Source organism: Oryctolagus cuniculus, chromosome 19 (genome assembly GCF_051225735.1).
Source record: "Oryctolagus cuniculus isolate XC-2025 breed Fujian yellow rabbit chromosome 19, ASM5122573v1, whole genome shotgun sequence".
Taxonomy (NCBI): Eukaryota; Metazoa; Chordata; class Mammalia; order Lagomorpha; family Leporidae; genus Oryctolagus; species Oryctolagus cuniculus.
The window spans coordinates 6,870,698-6,884,407 of record NC_142885.1 but is presented as its reverse complement, the minus strand read 5'-3'; the positions used below and the strand labels follow the sequence as shown (position 1 = coordinate 6,884,407).

Sequence of the window (13,710 nt, the reverse complement as noted above, 5' to 3'; positions counted from 1 at the left end):
TGGCTCCTGACTCCAGCCTCCGTGCTAACATGCACCCTTGGGAGTCAGCAATGTTGGCTCCTGCCACCTACATGGGGGACGCAGACTGATCTGGCTTCAGCCTGCCCCAGCCCCAGTCATCGTGGGCATCTGGGTAGTGAATCAGCAGGTAGTCTCTCTGCCTCTCAAATAAGTTAATTTAAAAATGTTGGTATATGAGAAAATGTGATATACAAGGTCAATGATGGCTACCCAGCATGCCTAAACGACTACAGGTTAATCCAACGACCAGTCAGGAGATGGGCGGGGGGGGGGGGGGGGGGAGGTTGGCGCAGCAGGCTGAGCCTCCCGCTGTGGCGCTGGGTCAAAGATGTTTGATGCAGGTTTGTTTGTTTTTAAAATTTATTTATTTGAAGGAGTTACACAGACACAGAACTTCCACCCACTAGTTCACTCCCCAGATGGCCACAATGGCCGGGGCATGGGCCTGGACAAAGCCAGGAGCTTCATCCGGGTCTCCCACGTAGGTGCAGGGGCCCAGGGACTTGGGCCATCTTCCGCTGCTTTCCCAGGCGCATTAGCAGGGAGCTGGATGGGAAGTGGAGCATCTGGGACATGGACCAGTGTCCATGTGGGATGCTGGCATTGCAGGCAGTGGCTTTATCCACTATGCCACAATGCCAGCCCCACATACCCAATTCATTTAAATTATAATACAGTAATTTTTTGTATACTCAGGGTGTAATCACCATCATTGTCTGTCTTAGAATTTCTTGTCAGCCCCAAAAGAAACCCCACACCCATTAGCACTCACTGCCCCTTCTGGCGACCACTAACCTTTTTGTCTCCTTGGTGATTGACATTTCCTAGCATTATATGGCTTTGCACTGGCCTTGCTTCACTTAGCATGTCAAGGTTCATCCACGGGATAGCCTGTCCCAATACATGACGCCTAGGACCAGTGTGGTGGTGCTCCCCAAATGGCCACGATGGCTGGAGCTGGGACAATCCAGAGCCAGGAGCCAACCAGGAGACTTCTTGCTGGGTCTCCCATGTGGGTGCAGGGGCCCAAGGACTTGGGCCATCTTCTACTGCTTTCCCAGGAGCATTAGCAGGGAGCTGGATCAGAAGTGGAACAGCTGAGATTCAAACTGGTGCCCACGTGGGATGCCAGTGTGACAAGCAGAGACTTAACCTACTATGCCACAGCGCCGACCCCAAATATATAAATCTTACAAAAAGGATTCTGTTTTGTAATGGCCAAGTGGTTTGTCCATTTAGCAGGTGACAGACATTGGGGTTGTTTGCCCTTTTTGGCTCTTAGGAATACTGCCACTGTAAACACCTGTCGCTCCCCGTCTTCGTGGAGGAACGACACAGGACCCTGCGCTGTTCTTTTGTCTGCTCGGCCCTCCCCGGGTTTGCTGCTGGTTCTTCCCGGGTTGGCTGCCGACCCTTCCACCTCCGTGGAAGGGCAGTTCCCCCTGCCACTTTCCCCACTTCCGCGGGGGAGCGGCACACCGCCGGCCGGCTCTCTCGGGGGCTGCACAGGTGTTCCCTCAGATAGATGTTCCCCTTAGATGTTCCTGGTGCATGCCGTCTCTCTCCTCCTTTATAGTCCTCTTCCACCAATCCCAACTCTGCTACCCACACGCCGAGTACGCTGCTCTCCTCCAATCAGGAGCAGGTCCTGCTGTTTATTGGTTGAACTGGAGGCAGCTGTGTAGAAGCTGTTTCCTCCTCTCCCAGCACCATATTGTGGGAGAGCAGATGCATAGAATAAGTCTTAATTCCAGTAACTTAGTCTAGTCCGGGTTGCTCCCAGTTGCTCCCCACAAACACCCATGTGCAAGTTTTTGTGTGGACGTGTTTTCAGTTCCCTTAGGATGGACACACACACATGGTTGGTAGTTTTGTTTTGACAAGGAAAGTCCAGAAACGACTAACCATCCAGGGTCTCGTCAGCCAGCCACGAACCCACTGCACAACGCCAACCCCTGGGTTTTCTTTTCCTTCCTCCCTCCCTCCCTTCCTTTCTTTCCTTTTCCTTTTTCCAATATAAAAGAGTTTGAAAGAGTTACAGATGGAAGTAAAGAGAGAAGGGGAGAGAGTGTGCTTGCACCCGCTGGTTCCCACCCCCACCCCCCAAATAGCCACAACATAGCCAGGAGCCTGGAACTCCATCCGGCTCTCCCACACGGGTGGCAGGAGACTTGGGCCATTCCCAGGCACATTAGCAGGGAGCCGTGTTGGAAATGGAGCTGCCAGGACTCGAACCAGCAACGATACTGGCTATGGGATGCTGGCATTGCAGGCGGCGTCTTCACCCATGTCACCACAGCGCCCCGCGTTTCCTTCATGAGAGCACATCTGGAGACCACAGTGCTGCAGGTCAGGATAGTGGTGGAGGTTGGGGAACATCGTGTGTACGATACCAAGATTCATGGAGCAATACCACAGAAAGACCTTTGTCCTGCGCTACCTTTGATGGAAGGGGACAGTAGAGATGCCCACATCCCATATCATTGTACCTGGATTCAAGTCCTGGTCCTGGCTCCCGACCATAGCTTCATGTCAACGTGCACCCTGGGAGGCACAGTGATGGCTCAAGTATTTGGGTCCTTGCCACCCACATGGGGAGACCGGGACTGAGTTCCCAGCCTGGCTGCTACAGGAATTTGAGGAGTGAACCAATGAATCATTGCACTCTCTTTCTCTGCCTCTAAAATTTAGAAAAGCAGGGGCCAGCATTGTGGCGTAGCAGGCAAAGCTGCTACCTGCAATGCCAGCATCCCATATGGGCGCAGGTTCGAGTCCCGGCTGCTCCACTTCTGACCCAGCTCCCTGCTGGCCTAGGAAACCAGTGGAAGATGGCTCAAGTACCACGCCCACGTGGAGACCCGGAAGAAGCTCCTAGCTTCAGCCTGGCCCAGTCCCAGCTGTTGCAGCCATCGTGGGAGTGAAACACCCACCCCTACACACAACCAGTCTCCCTCTCTCTTTGTAGCTCTTTCAAATAAATAATCTTTAAAAAAAATAATTTTAAAAAGCCAAAGGAAAAAAATGGGGGAGGATGAAGGGAATATGAATCGAAGGGAAGGAAGACAGAAGGTGAGCAGGACAGCACTGTCTCTGTGGCAGGCACCCCCACTCCCGATGAAGGCCCTGGTGTCCGTGTAGCGCCTCTGGTGGGGCCGTAGGTCTGCTGAAGCCTGGACTGCACCTGCCTCCCGTTCATGCTGGCGAAGTCCTGCGCTCCCTGTACTTTATAAGGAGACGAGGTCATTGCAGATGTGACAAGATTAAAGATGAGGTCAGTAGGCGTTTGGCACAGGGGTTCACATCCTGCTTGGGACCCCACATATCAGAGTGTCTGGGTTCGAGTCCTGGCTCCACTTCTGATTCCAGCTTCCTGCTAACATGGACCCTGGGAGGCAGCGGAAGACGGCTCCAGTACTTGGATCTCTGCCACCCACGAGGGAGACCTGGATTGAGTTCTGGGCTTCTGGTTTCAACCTGGCCCAGCTCCAGCTGTTACAGGCATTCGAGGAGTGAACCAGTAGAGAGGACATTTCTTTCTGTGTCTCTATGTTTGAAATAAATAAGCTTTTGAAAAGACAAGGTCAGAGGCAGCATTGTGGTACCACAGGTTACAAAGCCACCTGCAATGCCTACATCCCATATGATGGCTGGTTCCTATCCAGGCTGATTCACTTCCAATCCGCACGCACCCTGCTAAGGCACCTGGGAAAGCTGCAGAAGATGGCCCCAAAGCGTGGGCCACTGAAACCTACGTGGGAGATCCAGATGGAGTTTTGGACTCCTGGCTTCAGCCTGGCCCTGCCCCAGTCCCAGCCATTGTGGCCATTTGGGGAGCAAACCAGCAGATGGAAGATCTCTCTCTCTCTCTCTCTCTCTCTCTAGCTCTGACTTTCAAATAAATTAAAAAAAAAAAAAACCACAAGATTCTTAGGGTGAGCCTTAACCCCTTATGCTTGGTATTGCTCTACAAAGGGACGGTCTGGACGCAGACACAGCAGGGAGAGGGTCATGTGAGGCTGAAGGCAGGGGTCAGCCAAGGCTTCTCCCAGCCAGGGACGGCCCAGAAGCTGGGGAGAGGCCTGGGACGGGTCCTTCTCTCCTTTAGAATTCCAGGGGGGAGGGCACTCAGGCGTGAACACGAAGAATTTTTAGACATGAGGGGGTGTGAGGCTTCTCTACAGAACTCAAAAGGACATGCGTGTTACGTGTCAACACCCATCTCTGTATGCCGGGAAAGAGAAAGTGAGGTTTGCCAAGACTGGCGCACATAGCTGTGCAGCCCAAAAAGTGCTGGGACCTCCATGTCACCAAGCAAGCTGGCAACCCAGATGGCCCTCGGGTGATGCTGTGCCTGTCTGCAGGTCTGAGCGCCGGGGGAGCCGGTGGTGTGGGTCGGAAAGCCAACAGGCTGGACCCCCAAGCACCCACGTCTGAAGCGTGAGAGGACCCGTGTCCCCACCCGAGTGGTCAGGGCCCAGGAGTTCCCTCTGCCTCTGCCTCCCTGTTGGATTCAGGTCTTTCTTTGGTGGGGTGAGGCCCACCCACAATAAAAAGGGCTGTCTGCTTTATTCAGACCCCTGACTAAAGTGGGAGTCTGTCCAGGACAACGTTGGGCCAAATGTCTGGGCACCCCACGGCCCAATCCCGTCGATACATACGTGAACTACTGCATGGAGGGTTCCCCAATGCACTCGCCATACACCTTTTCCCAGAGGGAAACTAAAGGGTCCACTCCAGCACCACACAGAGCAGGGCAACCAATGCCACCAGCGGCATTTCATCCCAGCGGCTCAGCCCCGTTCCTAACACAGGGGCCAGGGCTCTGCCCTGCACCTTACAGTCACTCTGTGTTCCAGGTGTTGCTGGCTTGCTGCCTCTCGACGCCATCCCCAGCCTTCCACACTCTCCTCCGCACTAGAGCAGGATGGAAGACGGCAAACTACACTTGCCAGACTCCCTTGCTAGCTGGCAGCTGGCTGGATCCTGCTGGCAGGGAGCTTGAGGGTCCGGATGGGAGAGGAAACATTTCCCGCTTCTGGTGGTACCTCCAGAGCTGGCGACTGAACCCGGACTCACAGGTCCTGAGAGGCCACGGCAGCCGCAGTGACCGTGGGTGGCTCGCTGCATCGTCATCGCCGCCTTTAGCTCCGCTAGCCCTGGGGAATACCGCTTCCCTTTCTCCTTGGTGATGCCCTGCCCATTCCCCTGTAGCCAATGTTTGCTTATCAGGTGAGCTCTTCTCCCTCCCTGTCTGCACTTTGTGGGGCTCCGCTAACTCACTGTTGCAAAATCGGGAATGAATTTCCTCCAAGGCAGGAGAGGAGCCAGACGGAGGTGGACCAGCCGCTGCCAAGTGCCTTGGCTCACTCACAGTCCACTGCCCAGAGGACCACGCGGCCCTAATCTCACCATACGGAAGACTGGAAGATACCACGGGGCACCTGCACATCTGGTGAGCCCTGGAGGTCTCTGTCACAATGCGGCCATCCAGAGGGGGCAGAGAGAACAGCCTGACAGGGTGGCCGGGGAGGCCCCGGCTGGCTGGCGAAGGGCTGGGCAGCAGCCATCCAGTTTGGACCCAGACAAAGCAGGTGCCAGAGGGAAGTCCCCAGGAAGCAAAATGCTACGAGATTTCCGAGCGGTCTGGGTGGAAAGTCGGTCCCCGGGTGCTTCCAGAGCCAGCAGAGGAGCCGGAAGTCTCACTCAGGGATTCTGTGAACAGATCAAAGCCGGTGAAAAAAAGGAAAAAAAAAAAAGAGTGATGAACTCCTTTAGGAAAAGAAGTAAACTAATTTAAAAAACCCACTTCTCGGGGCTCAGCAGGGGGTGCTATTTACATAGATGCGGCTGTGGAAACTATAAACAGGGATTAACCAAAACTGCGATAAAACAGCATCACCAGCTGGTTAACTGCGGGGTTAGGGGCACGATCCCCAACCTCACCTTAGCCAGCAGCTCCCAGGCCACACAGTCAGGGGCTCCCGTGACGCACCCAGCTTTGCTCCTTCCCTGGGATGGGCTCACCGAATCCAGAAGAGCACCCTGGCTAGGGCAACCATTTCCCGGCGAAATATGCAGGTCTGGTCCAGCCACGCTCCACGGAGGAAACCAGAGGGTCCGGCTGTGTGTAGGGGGGTGGGGGGTGTTCCTGGTTTTCACCGAGTGGAAGCCAGCGCCTGGGAATCCATCACCACGTGGGAGGCCGGTGCATCTTCATCCGGTTCCATTCCACAGACATTACACACGCTGCTGGGTTGGAGAGGGAAGGAGGAAGGCGCACATGAGAGACAACTGGGTTGCTAGGTCTGAAAAAGGAGAGGCCGGAGGATGGGTACCTGCTGTTGGAAAGAAGCCAGCAGGGGACGGGATTCCAGGAGCCGGTGGAGGGACAGCTCTGCGGGGGCGGGGGGGGGGGTCCCAGGAAGGGACGCACTTACCCTTGGTCCGCTCACATCTCCTTGTCCTCCTTGCCTGCAGGCTGCCGGCTCCAGGGCACAGGTGGAAGGCAGGGATGCGCCTCAAGGTACCCTCGGCTGTTCCAAAGTCAAGTTCTCCCCGCCGCACCTGTTGCCGGGGTGAGCCCCTTCCCGGCCCTCTGCCACCACGGGCAGGCTTTTCAGGCAGGGGCGAGAGGGGAAAGAAAGGCCGACCTTCGGCTCCTGTGGGGGCCAGGGTTGGAGGGGCGCGGGCTGTGACCCCACCTCCCCCACCCATCCCCCATCGCCCCCGGCTTTGGTGGACGGATCTCAGGGGTCTGTGCCCTGAGGGCTACTGCCAAGCAAGAGAGATAGCCAGGTAAGACCTTCCTGGGAGGAGACCCCTGGCGCCGGCAGGCAAAGAGAAAGCAGCCCGTGGGGAAAGGGATCTGCGGGAGCGCGCAGCTGGAGGGGGCCGGACCTGGGACCCCGGGGCGGGGGGGGGCCGGAGGGACGCAGCGGGGGCTCGGAGAGGGACCAACCCAGCTCCATCCGTGCGCCAGGGCCGCCCTCACGGCCTGCTTGATACATTGGGGTCACAGCCTATCCCCAGGGGTGGCGCAAATTCGCCGCCCGTCTGCCCTGGACACACCAGGGATCCAAGATGCGAGCCAAGCGGCGCCCAGGAGGGGCCTCATTAACGGAGTGTCATTCAACTCGGACCCGGGCCAGAGACTTCAGACGCCGTGCCTTGCCTTCCAGGAGAGGTGGCCGGTCCCGCCGGGAGCTCCATACCCGCGCGCGAGGAGCTCCAGTCGCTGGCTGGGGCGCACGCACCGGGGATGCGGCACCGCGCGTTGCGGCCGGCCCTGGACGCGCGCGGGGCTCCGCGTCTTGCGCCCGCGCCCGGGTGCGCGGCCGGCCCGGGAAGGGTTAAGCCCACCGAGCTGGCGGCGGGCGGCCTAGAGCGGCGGCGGCAACGGCGGCGGCGGCGGGGGCCGGGGCGCGGGGGCGCGGCGGGCGCAGGGGCGGGGGACAGGATGCGGATGCCGGGGGGACTTCCTGTGCCGGCCCCGCGCCCCCGCCCCCGGCCCGGCCCGCTGCCCGCACGGACACGCGCGCGGGCGGGCGGGCGAGCGAACGGGGGACCCGGCCCGGCCGCGGCGCCCGCCCCGCGCCCCGGCCCGCCCGGCCCGCCCTGGCAGCCCGCGGGTTGCGGGCACCTGTGGCCGCCCGGACCTCGCACCGTCCGCGTCTGCCCTCAGCCAGGGACCCCCGGCCGCCTTCCCACGGGAGACGGCCAGGGCCCCGCTGCGCACCATGGTCCGGCCGGGCGCGCGCTGAGCCCCCCGCGCCGCCCGGGAGTCTCCGCCAACTTGGGCTCGGGAACTCCGCTCGGCCCCGGGCGACTTCGGCAGCCCTGACGGCGCAGACAGGCCCGCGGGTGGCCCCGCGCCTCCCCGGCTCTTTGTGGATGGAGGCGCCTCCGGACGCAGCGGGCTGAGCACCTGGCCTGCGCCGCGCGGCCCCTGCGGACCACACCTCCCCGGCGCAGGCGCTGCCCCGCGTGCGGGAGATGCGGTACCAGGTGAGGCCCGGGACCGCGGCATCTCTGTCAGGAGGGTTTGAGCGGGATTGCGAGACCTGGAGGCAGCCTGTTTGGGGGGCGCGAGTGGACTGGACATGGGGCCACCTCTCCAGGCGCCAGGCCCCACAGCGGTGCCGTCGTGCAGGGTTATGGTACTCTGGACACCTGTCGTCCTCGCGGCCCAGCTGACACCTGACCCCCATCACCACCACAGCCTGGGAGCTATGGAATCGGACCCAAGGGCTCCCCCAAATGTCCCTTCTGTGACCCCATCCCCCTTCCTCCTGATCCCCGATTCCCAGTGCCCCAATCAGAGAAGCAGCCTTGGCCCTGGGCAGGACCCCAGGGCCAGGCCACCCTGGCCGCTCCTTCCCTAGCTATGGACGCGCTGCCCAGCAGGGGTGGAGCAGCCGGCTCTGGGTGGTCTGAGGCAGAGGTGGGGGGGTCTCTGAACAGCTCTCTTCTTGCTCTCAGCACAGCCGGCTCCTCAGGGTCCTGGTCTGACCGCCAGGATGGAGCTGGGGCCGGCAGCTGCCACCGAGACCTTCGTGCTGGAGTTGCAGTGCCTGGAAGACGGCGGCCCCAGGCCTGACACTCTCACAGGTGAGGGCCCCCAGGGAGGGTCCTTGGACGGCCGGAGGCCCAGGGTGGTGGGTGGCGGCCACTGGCACCAGCTGGCTGCCTTTGTGGAACACAGCCAGATCTGCTAGCAGTCCCGACATCGGCACGCACGCTGGCTGGGACGTGCTGCTGTGTGTCCCCAGCAGCCAGGTGGCCTCCACCGTCCTCCTACCTGGCCCTGGCTCCCGGCTCACTCACTGCACCTTTTTTAAGATGCATTTGTTTAAAATGCTGCAGTGGCTGCTCCGGGAAGCCACAGTGGCTGTATGGGACAGGTTTTCACAGTGGGCTTCATCCCCCGCCTGATGACCCCTGCTGGTGTGTCTTGAAAAAGATGCTCCCTGACACCTTGGCCTCACCCAGGGATTTTAGGAATATTTTCTTCTCAAAGCAAATTGTATCCATGTCGCTATCGGTTGGTTTTGTTAGATTAGGTTAGGTCAGGTCGATACACTCTCTGGAAAAGTGACCAGAGAGCAAATACTGAGAATAGGGCACTCTGGGAAGAAGAGATGTTGAAGTCAGACCTGAACGTGGAGAATTGGGATTTTCTGATAGCGCAGGATGGATAGTTGCAAGAAGCCGAACGTGGGCGTGGTGTGGGAAGGGAGCCATCCCAACAGAGCCACTGCCGGTCGGGGCGGGGCTCACTCCCTGCTCTGGCCTCCCTTTGCGGGAGCGAAGCTGCAGTCTCCCCAGATGTTGAGCGGAGGCGCTGGGTCAGTCCTTCCCACGGCCGAGTGAGGACCGGCAGTGCCGCCAGCCCCTGGCTGTTGCATTCGGAGCTGGATGCGTCCCTGTGGTTTCCTGGCTGCTCTTCCGTTTGCACGCTAACTCCTGACCTGCAGGGAGAGGGCCTTTTCAGGTTCCTGCTGTGCCAGGGACCTTCCTGTCCTGCTGAAGCGGAGGGTGTGGGTGTCCGTCAGCTGTGCCCCAGGGCCGGTGGAGTGACAGCTGCCCACCCACAGCCTCTGCAGATCTGGTGGTCACACCAGCACATCCTAGAGGAGTTCTCCTCTGATGGACAGAGAAGGGGTTGCATTCACTGAAGGTGTGAACTCATCCCAGGGTGACAGTTCACTGCCACCCCCTGGATGGCGACTAAGCATGAGAGACTGCCTGGGGAATGATGTTGGGGAGCCCCAGGCACCCAGTCTGGTGTCACTGCCCAGATCGGAATGTGACGCTTGTGTCCAGGGCGAGGTGACCACCAGGCCCTGAGCCAGCCTCCTTTCTCAGGCATTGTACACTCTACCATGCAACCGTGCTTGCTTGACCTGGCGCCTGCGGGTCCCTGCCGAGAGCAGGTCAGTGCAGCTTTGCGTGGCTGTAGCTGGGCATGGTGAGGGGCAAGTCCTGAGGGTCTGGGCCGGATGGCTGCCTGTAGATCCTTCTCTCCTGGCTTTCTGCCCTTTCCACTACAGGTGGCAGCCATGGGAGTGAGAGTCAGGAGCGGGAAGAGACTCAGGAGGGGAGCAGCAGCCTCCAGCGGCCAGCAGGGGCCAGTGAGATCCCTGAGGAGGCCCAGCCAGGACAACAGCAGCAGCCTGAGAACCCTCTAGTAGGACATCTGCCAGAATTGCACCCACAGCAGCAGCAGCAGCAAGACGGGCGCCAGCAACAGCCGCAAGTGGGAATGCAACCGCTGTTGGGGCAGCAGGCACACTTACAGCAGCACCAGCAGTTATTGCAACAGCAGCAGGAACACGCCCAGCAGCACCGAGTGCACGAGCAGCAGTTATTGCTACACCAGCAGCTGTTGCAACAGCAGCAGGCACAGATGCAGCAGCTGCAGCCCCCTCCACTGCAGCCGGGGGAGGAGGAGGAGGAGGAGGAGGTGGAGCTGGAGCTCATGCCGGTGGACCTGGCTTCGGAGCAGGAGCAGGAGCAGGCGCGGCAGCGGGAGGAGCTGGAGCGGCAGCAGGAGCAGCGGCAGCTGCAGCTCAAACTGCAGGAGCAGCTGCAGCAGCTGGAGCAGCAGCTGGAGCAGCAGCAGCGGTTGGAGCAGCAGCAGCAGCTGGAGCAGCAGGAGGTGCAGCTGGAGCTGACCCCTGTGGAGCTGGGTGCCCAGCCCCAGGAGCTGCAGCTGGAGCTGACCCCCGTGCAGCCCGAGCTGCAACTGGAGCTGGTGCCCGCCGCGGGGGGCGGCGCAGCGGCGGTCCCAGGGGCTCCGGCGGCAGTGGTGGTGGCCCCTCCTGGCTACGTGGTGCTGCAGGAGCTCGTGGTGCTGCCGGCCGTGGCCACGTCGGCCGTCGTGGCCATTCCGGGCCCGGCCGGCAGTGCGGCGCTGACCCCCGCACGGCAGCGGCGGCGGCGGCGTGCCAGAGACCGGCCGACCATCTGCGGGGAGTGTGGCAAGGGCTTCAGCCGCAGCACGGACCTGGTGCGGCACCAGGCCACGCACACCGGCGAGCGGCCGCACCGCTGCGGCGAGTGCGGCAAGGGCTTCTCGCAGCACTCCAACCTGGTGACGCACCAGCGCATCCACACGGGCGAGAAGCCGTACGCCTGCTCCTACTGCGCCAAGCGCTTCAGCGAGAGCTCGGCGCTCGTGCAGCACCAGCGCACGCACACCGGCGAGCGGCCCTACGCCTGCGCCGACTGCGGCAAACGGTTCAGCGTCTCCTCCAACCTGCTGCGCCACCGGCGCACGCACTCGGGCGAGCGCCCCTACGTGTGCGAGGACTGCGGCGAGCGCTTCCGCCACAAGGTGCAGATCCGCCGCCACGAGCGCCAGCTGCACGGAGCGGGCCGCTCGCGGGGCCTTGGCCTGCGCTCGCAGCCGGCGGGGAGCGGGGCATCGGGGGGCAAGGCGCCCTGACGCCCCGACGGCTCGCGGTCTCTGCAAGCTACCCTAGAATGCGTGTCAGTTCCCGGGTTCCCCTGAGAGAAGTACCAAGTTCGTAGCCACGCCTGGAACCACCCAGAGGGCAGGTGCTGGGGAGGGTGGGGGAGCCGAAGCTGATGGTGGGACGCACCTGCAAACACACGAGCCAGGCGCTGTGCTGCAGAACCCAGCAGGTGCACGCAGTTCTGCAGGGCCTGGGAACAGGTGCAAATGCACACTAGGATGTCCGCTCTGGGTGGAAGGTGAGACCTTCCCCGCAGGGGAGCCTAAGGTTCCCGGCTTCTCTTTCTGTTCCCAGGCCCATGGGGCCCCTTAGCATCCTCCAAGGTAATAGCCTGTGGCTGGATCTGTGAGTGCGCGGTCTAAGAGCCGTCCCACCCCCACCACACCCAGCCCAGCCTCCTCAGAGGCCACCCAGGGGCTCACGCTGAAACCCAGGGGCACAGGGCTCTTCTGGCTGTGGCTGGGGAGGGGTCTGTCGGAGCAGACCGTAGTCTAAGGAGAGAATCCGGGGGCAGTAGGAATGGCCTTTATCACGTTGACCAAATCGTCCTGGGCATGGGCTGTTGAACAGCAAGGGCCGCCCCCTGGCTTCAGAGGAGGTGGGGCCCTGCAAGAGGCCACCGCCCCAACCCGCAGCCCCAAGCACTTCCCACGCGTACTGCCTGGTGTCGGGGTCTCACCATCCCCCCCGCCTCCCTGCTGCTCCGCTAACACGGCCTGCCACACTTCACACACGTGTTGGTGAGTGAGAACCGGAAAACGAACAATAAAACAGAAACGCCACATCCTGGCCTCGAGTCGTCTCTGCCTGGTCTCCACGTCCCGCCTCCAGGGTCTTTCCTTCCCGCCCGGGGCCTGTGGCTGGGGTACAGCCCAGACCCGAGCAGCCGGGCGCTCACGGACACCTCAGTGTCGTCCTTGTGTCTCTCCCTCTGTCCACTTTTGCTTCCAGCAGTCCACAACGTCAGCTGTTCTTGGAGGATGCCCTTGGCTGCCGGAGTCCCTGGGACCCTCCCCTGGGAGAGCCAGGTGCTCCCTGTGGGTGCCTTCGCCACAGGAGGGAGGTGGCAGGCCCGGCTGGCTCTCCTGCTTCTGCCCTGGCCGGCCCGAGTGCCTGGGAGTTTGCAGGACAGCCTGTCTGGGCGTTTGCTTCCTGTGTCCCCTGTCCCTGTGTCTTGCTCCGGCACCCCTGGGAATAAGCCCTAAGCAGACTGTTCTTCCTGTGAGATCTGCCTCTCAGGAGCCCGCCTGAAGACTGGCGGTGTGGGCTGTCACGGTGGGATATTGATATGGGTCCCTGTGGGTCCCTGCGAGTGGTGGGCATCTCACACCACCAGACTTGAGGACGCCAAGGCGCCTGTCAGAGCGGGAGCATGACTGCATCTCACCAGAAACGGGCAGGTGGAGACCTGGGAGGCCACTGTCGTCCTCCCCAGTGGGAAATGACCGCTTCCGTCCCAGTTTGCAGGTCCGGGCTGGTTCCCGGGTCTCCTGAGGGAGCGGAGCAGGGGGAACTTGGAACTGGCACTGTGGTGGGGAATGACGCAGGAGCTCCAAGTCGTGGTCTGTCCTGCGGCGCCACAATGCCGGTTCTTCCTGGCAGAACAGGGGTGGACCAGAGATGCTAGCAGGTGGGATACGAGGGAAGGTGTTGCAGACGGAAGTCACGGTGTGCAAGGGCACAGGGCTGGGTAGAGGTGGGCGAGGGGCAGGGAGGGGGAGGTGGGAACCTCCGGTTGGCTGGGAGGTGGGTGCACCGAGAGACCCGGGCAGATTAGAGGTGTGCCAGGCAGGGGCTGGAGTTTGTAGAAGTGCATGGTTTTCTAGCTGGGGATGTGAGTACTTCCTGTTTCCTTCACCTGCACTGTGAGGTGAGTATCTCTTATCTGAGAAGCTCAGGACCAGACGTGTTTAGGATTTTGCATTTTTCCAGCGTTTGAAATATTTGCACTTAGATAATGAGACACCTTGAAGATGGTGTGGATGGGAAGAGAGAGAGAGTGCTTCCATCCACTAGCTCATTCCCCAGATGGCTGCGATGGCCAGGGCTGGGCCAGGCCAGAGCCGGGGGCCACAGAGAGGGCACAGCTCTGGGAAGAGGAGGCACCTGGCTCTCAGCAGCCTGGCTCTCCCAGGGGAAAACACAATGGGAGGGAGAAAGGGCAAGGGGAGGGGGAGGGGACTCACAAAGTTACTAAGAGTGTAACTGGTTT

The 13,710-nt window shown here is 60.9% G+C and overlaps 1 protein-coding gene and 1 long non-coding RNA gene across 4 annotated transcripts; one reads left to right on the top strand and one right to left on the bottom strand.

Annotated features, from left to right (window-relative positions):
• Nucleotides 1-1,821: 1,821 nt before the first annotated feature.
• Nucleotides 1,822-6,680, bottom strand: LOC127488726 (uncharacterized). Of its 2 annotated transcripts, none has more exons than XR_011384530.2 (3): nucleotides 6,459-6,680; nucleotides 6,046-6,270; nucleotides 1,822-5,733 (listed from the first exon to the last, which is right to left on the bottom strand). It is a non-coding gene; the product is annotated as an uncharacterized LOC127488726 (long non-coding RNA). The 2 variants fall into 2 exon arrangements; XR_016225779.1 differs by having other exon boundaries at nucleotides 6,046-6,267.
• Nucleotides 6,681-7,488: 808 nt separating this feature from the next.
• ZNF853 (zinc finger protein 853) lies at nucleotides 7,489-12,279 on the top strand. 2 transcript variants are annotated; one of them, XM_002723095.6, is made up of 3 exons: nucleotides 7,489-8,025; nucleotides 8,505-8,628; nucleotides 10,071-12,279. In XM_002723095.6, exons 1-3 carry the CDS (start codon nucleotides 8,014-8,016, stop codon nucleotides 11,465-11,467), a joined length of 1,533 nt encoding a protein of 510 aa, XP_002723141.3. In that variant the 5' UTR covers nucleotides 7,489-8,013; the 3' UTR covers nucleotides 11,468-12,279. The 2 variants fall into 2 exon arrangements, with proteins under 2 accessions (XP_002723141.3, XP_051695015.2); XM_051839055.3 differs by having other exon boundaries at nucleotides 7,785-8,025; nucleotides 8,500-8,628.
• Nucleotides 12,280-13,710: the final 1,431 nt, after the last annotated feature.

What these genes read in the sequence shown, in the direction of transcription:
- ZNF853 (XM_002723095.6), top strand. An exon ending in CAGGCCTGACACTCTCACAG is followed by an intron (nt 8,629 to 10,070) that starts GTGAGGGCCCCC and finishes TTTCCACTACAG; the next exon opens with GTGGCAGCCATGGGAGTGAG.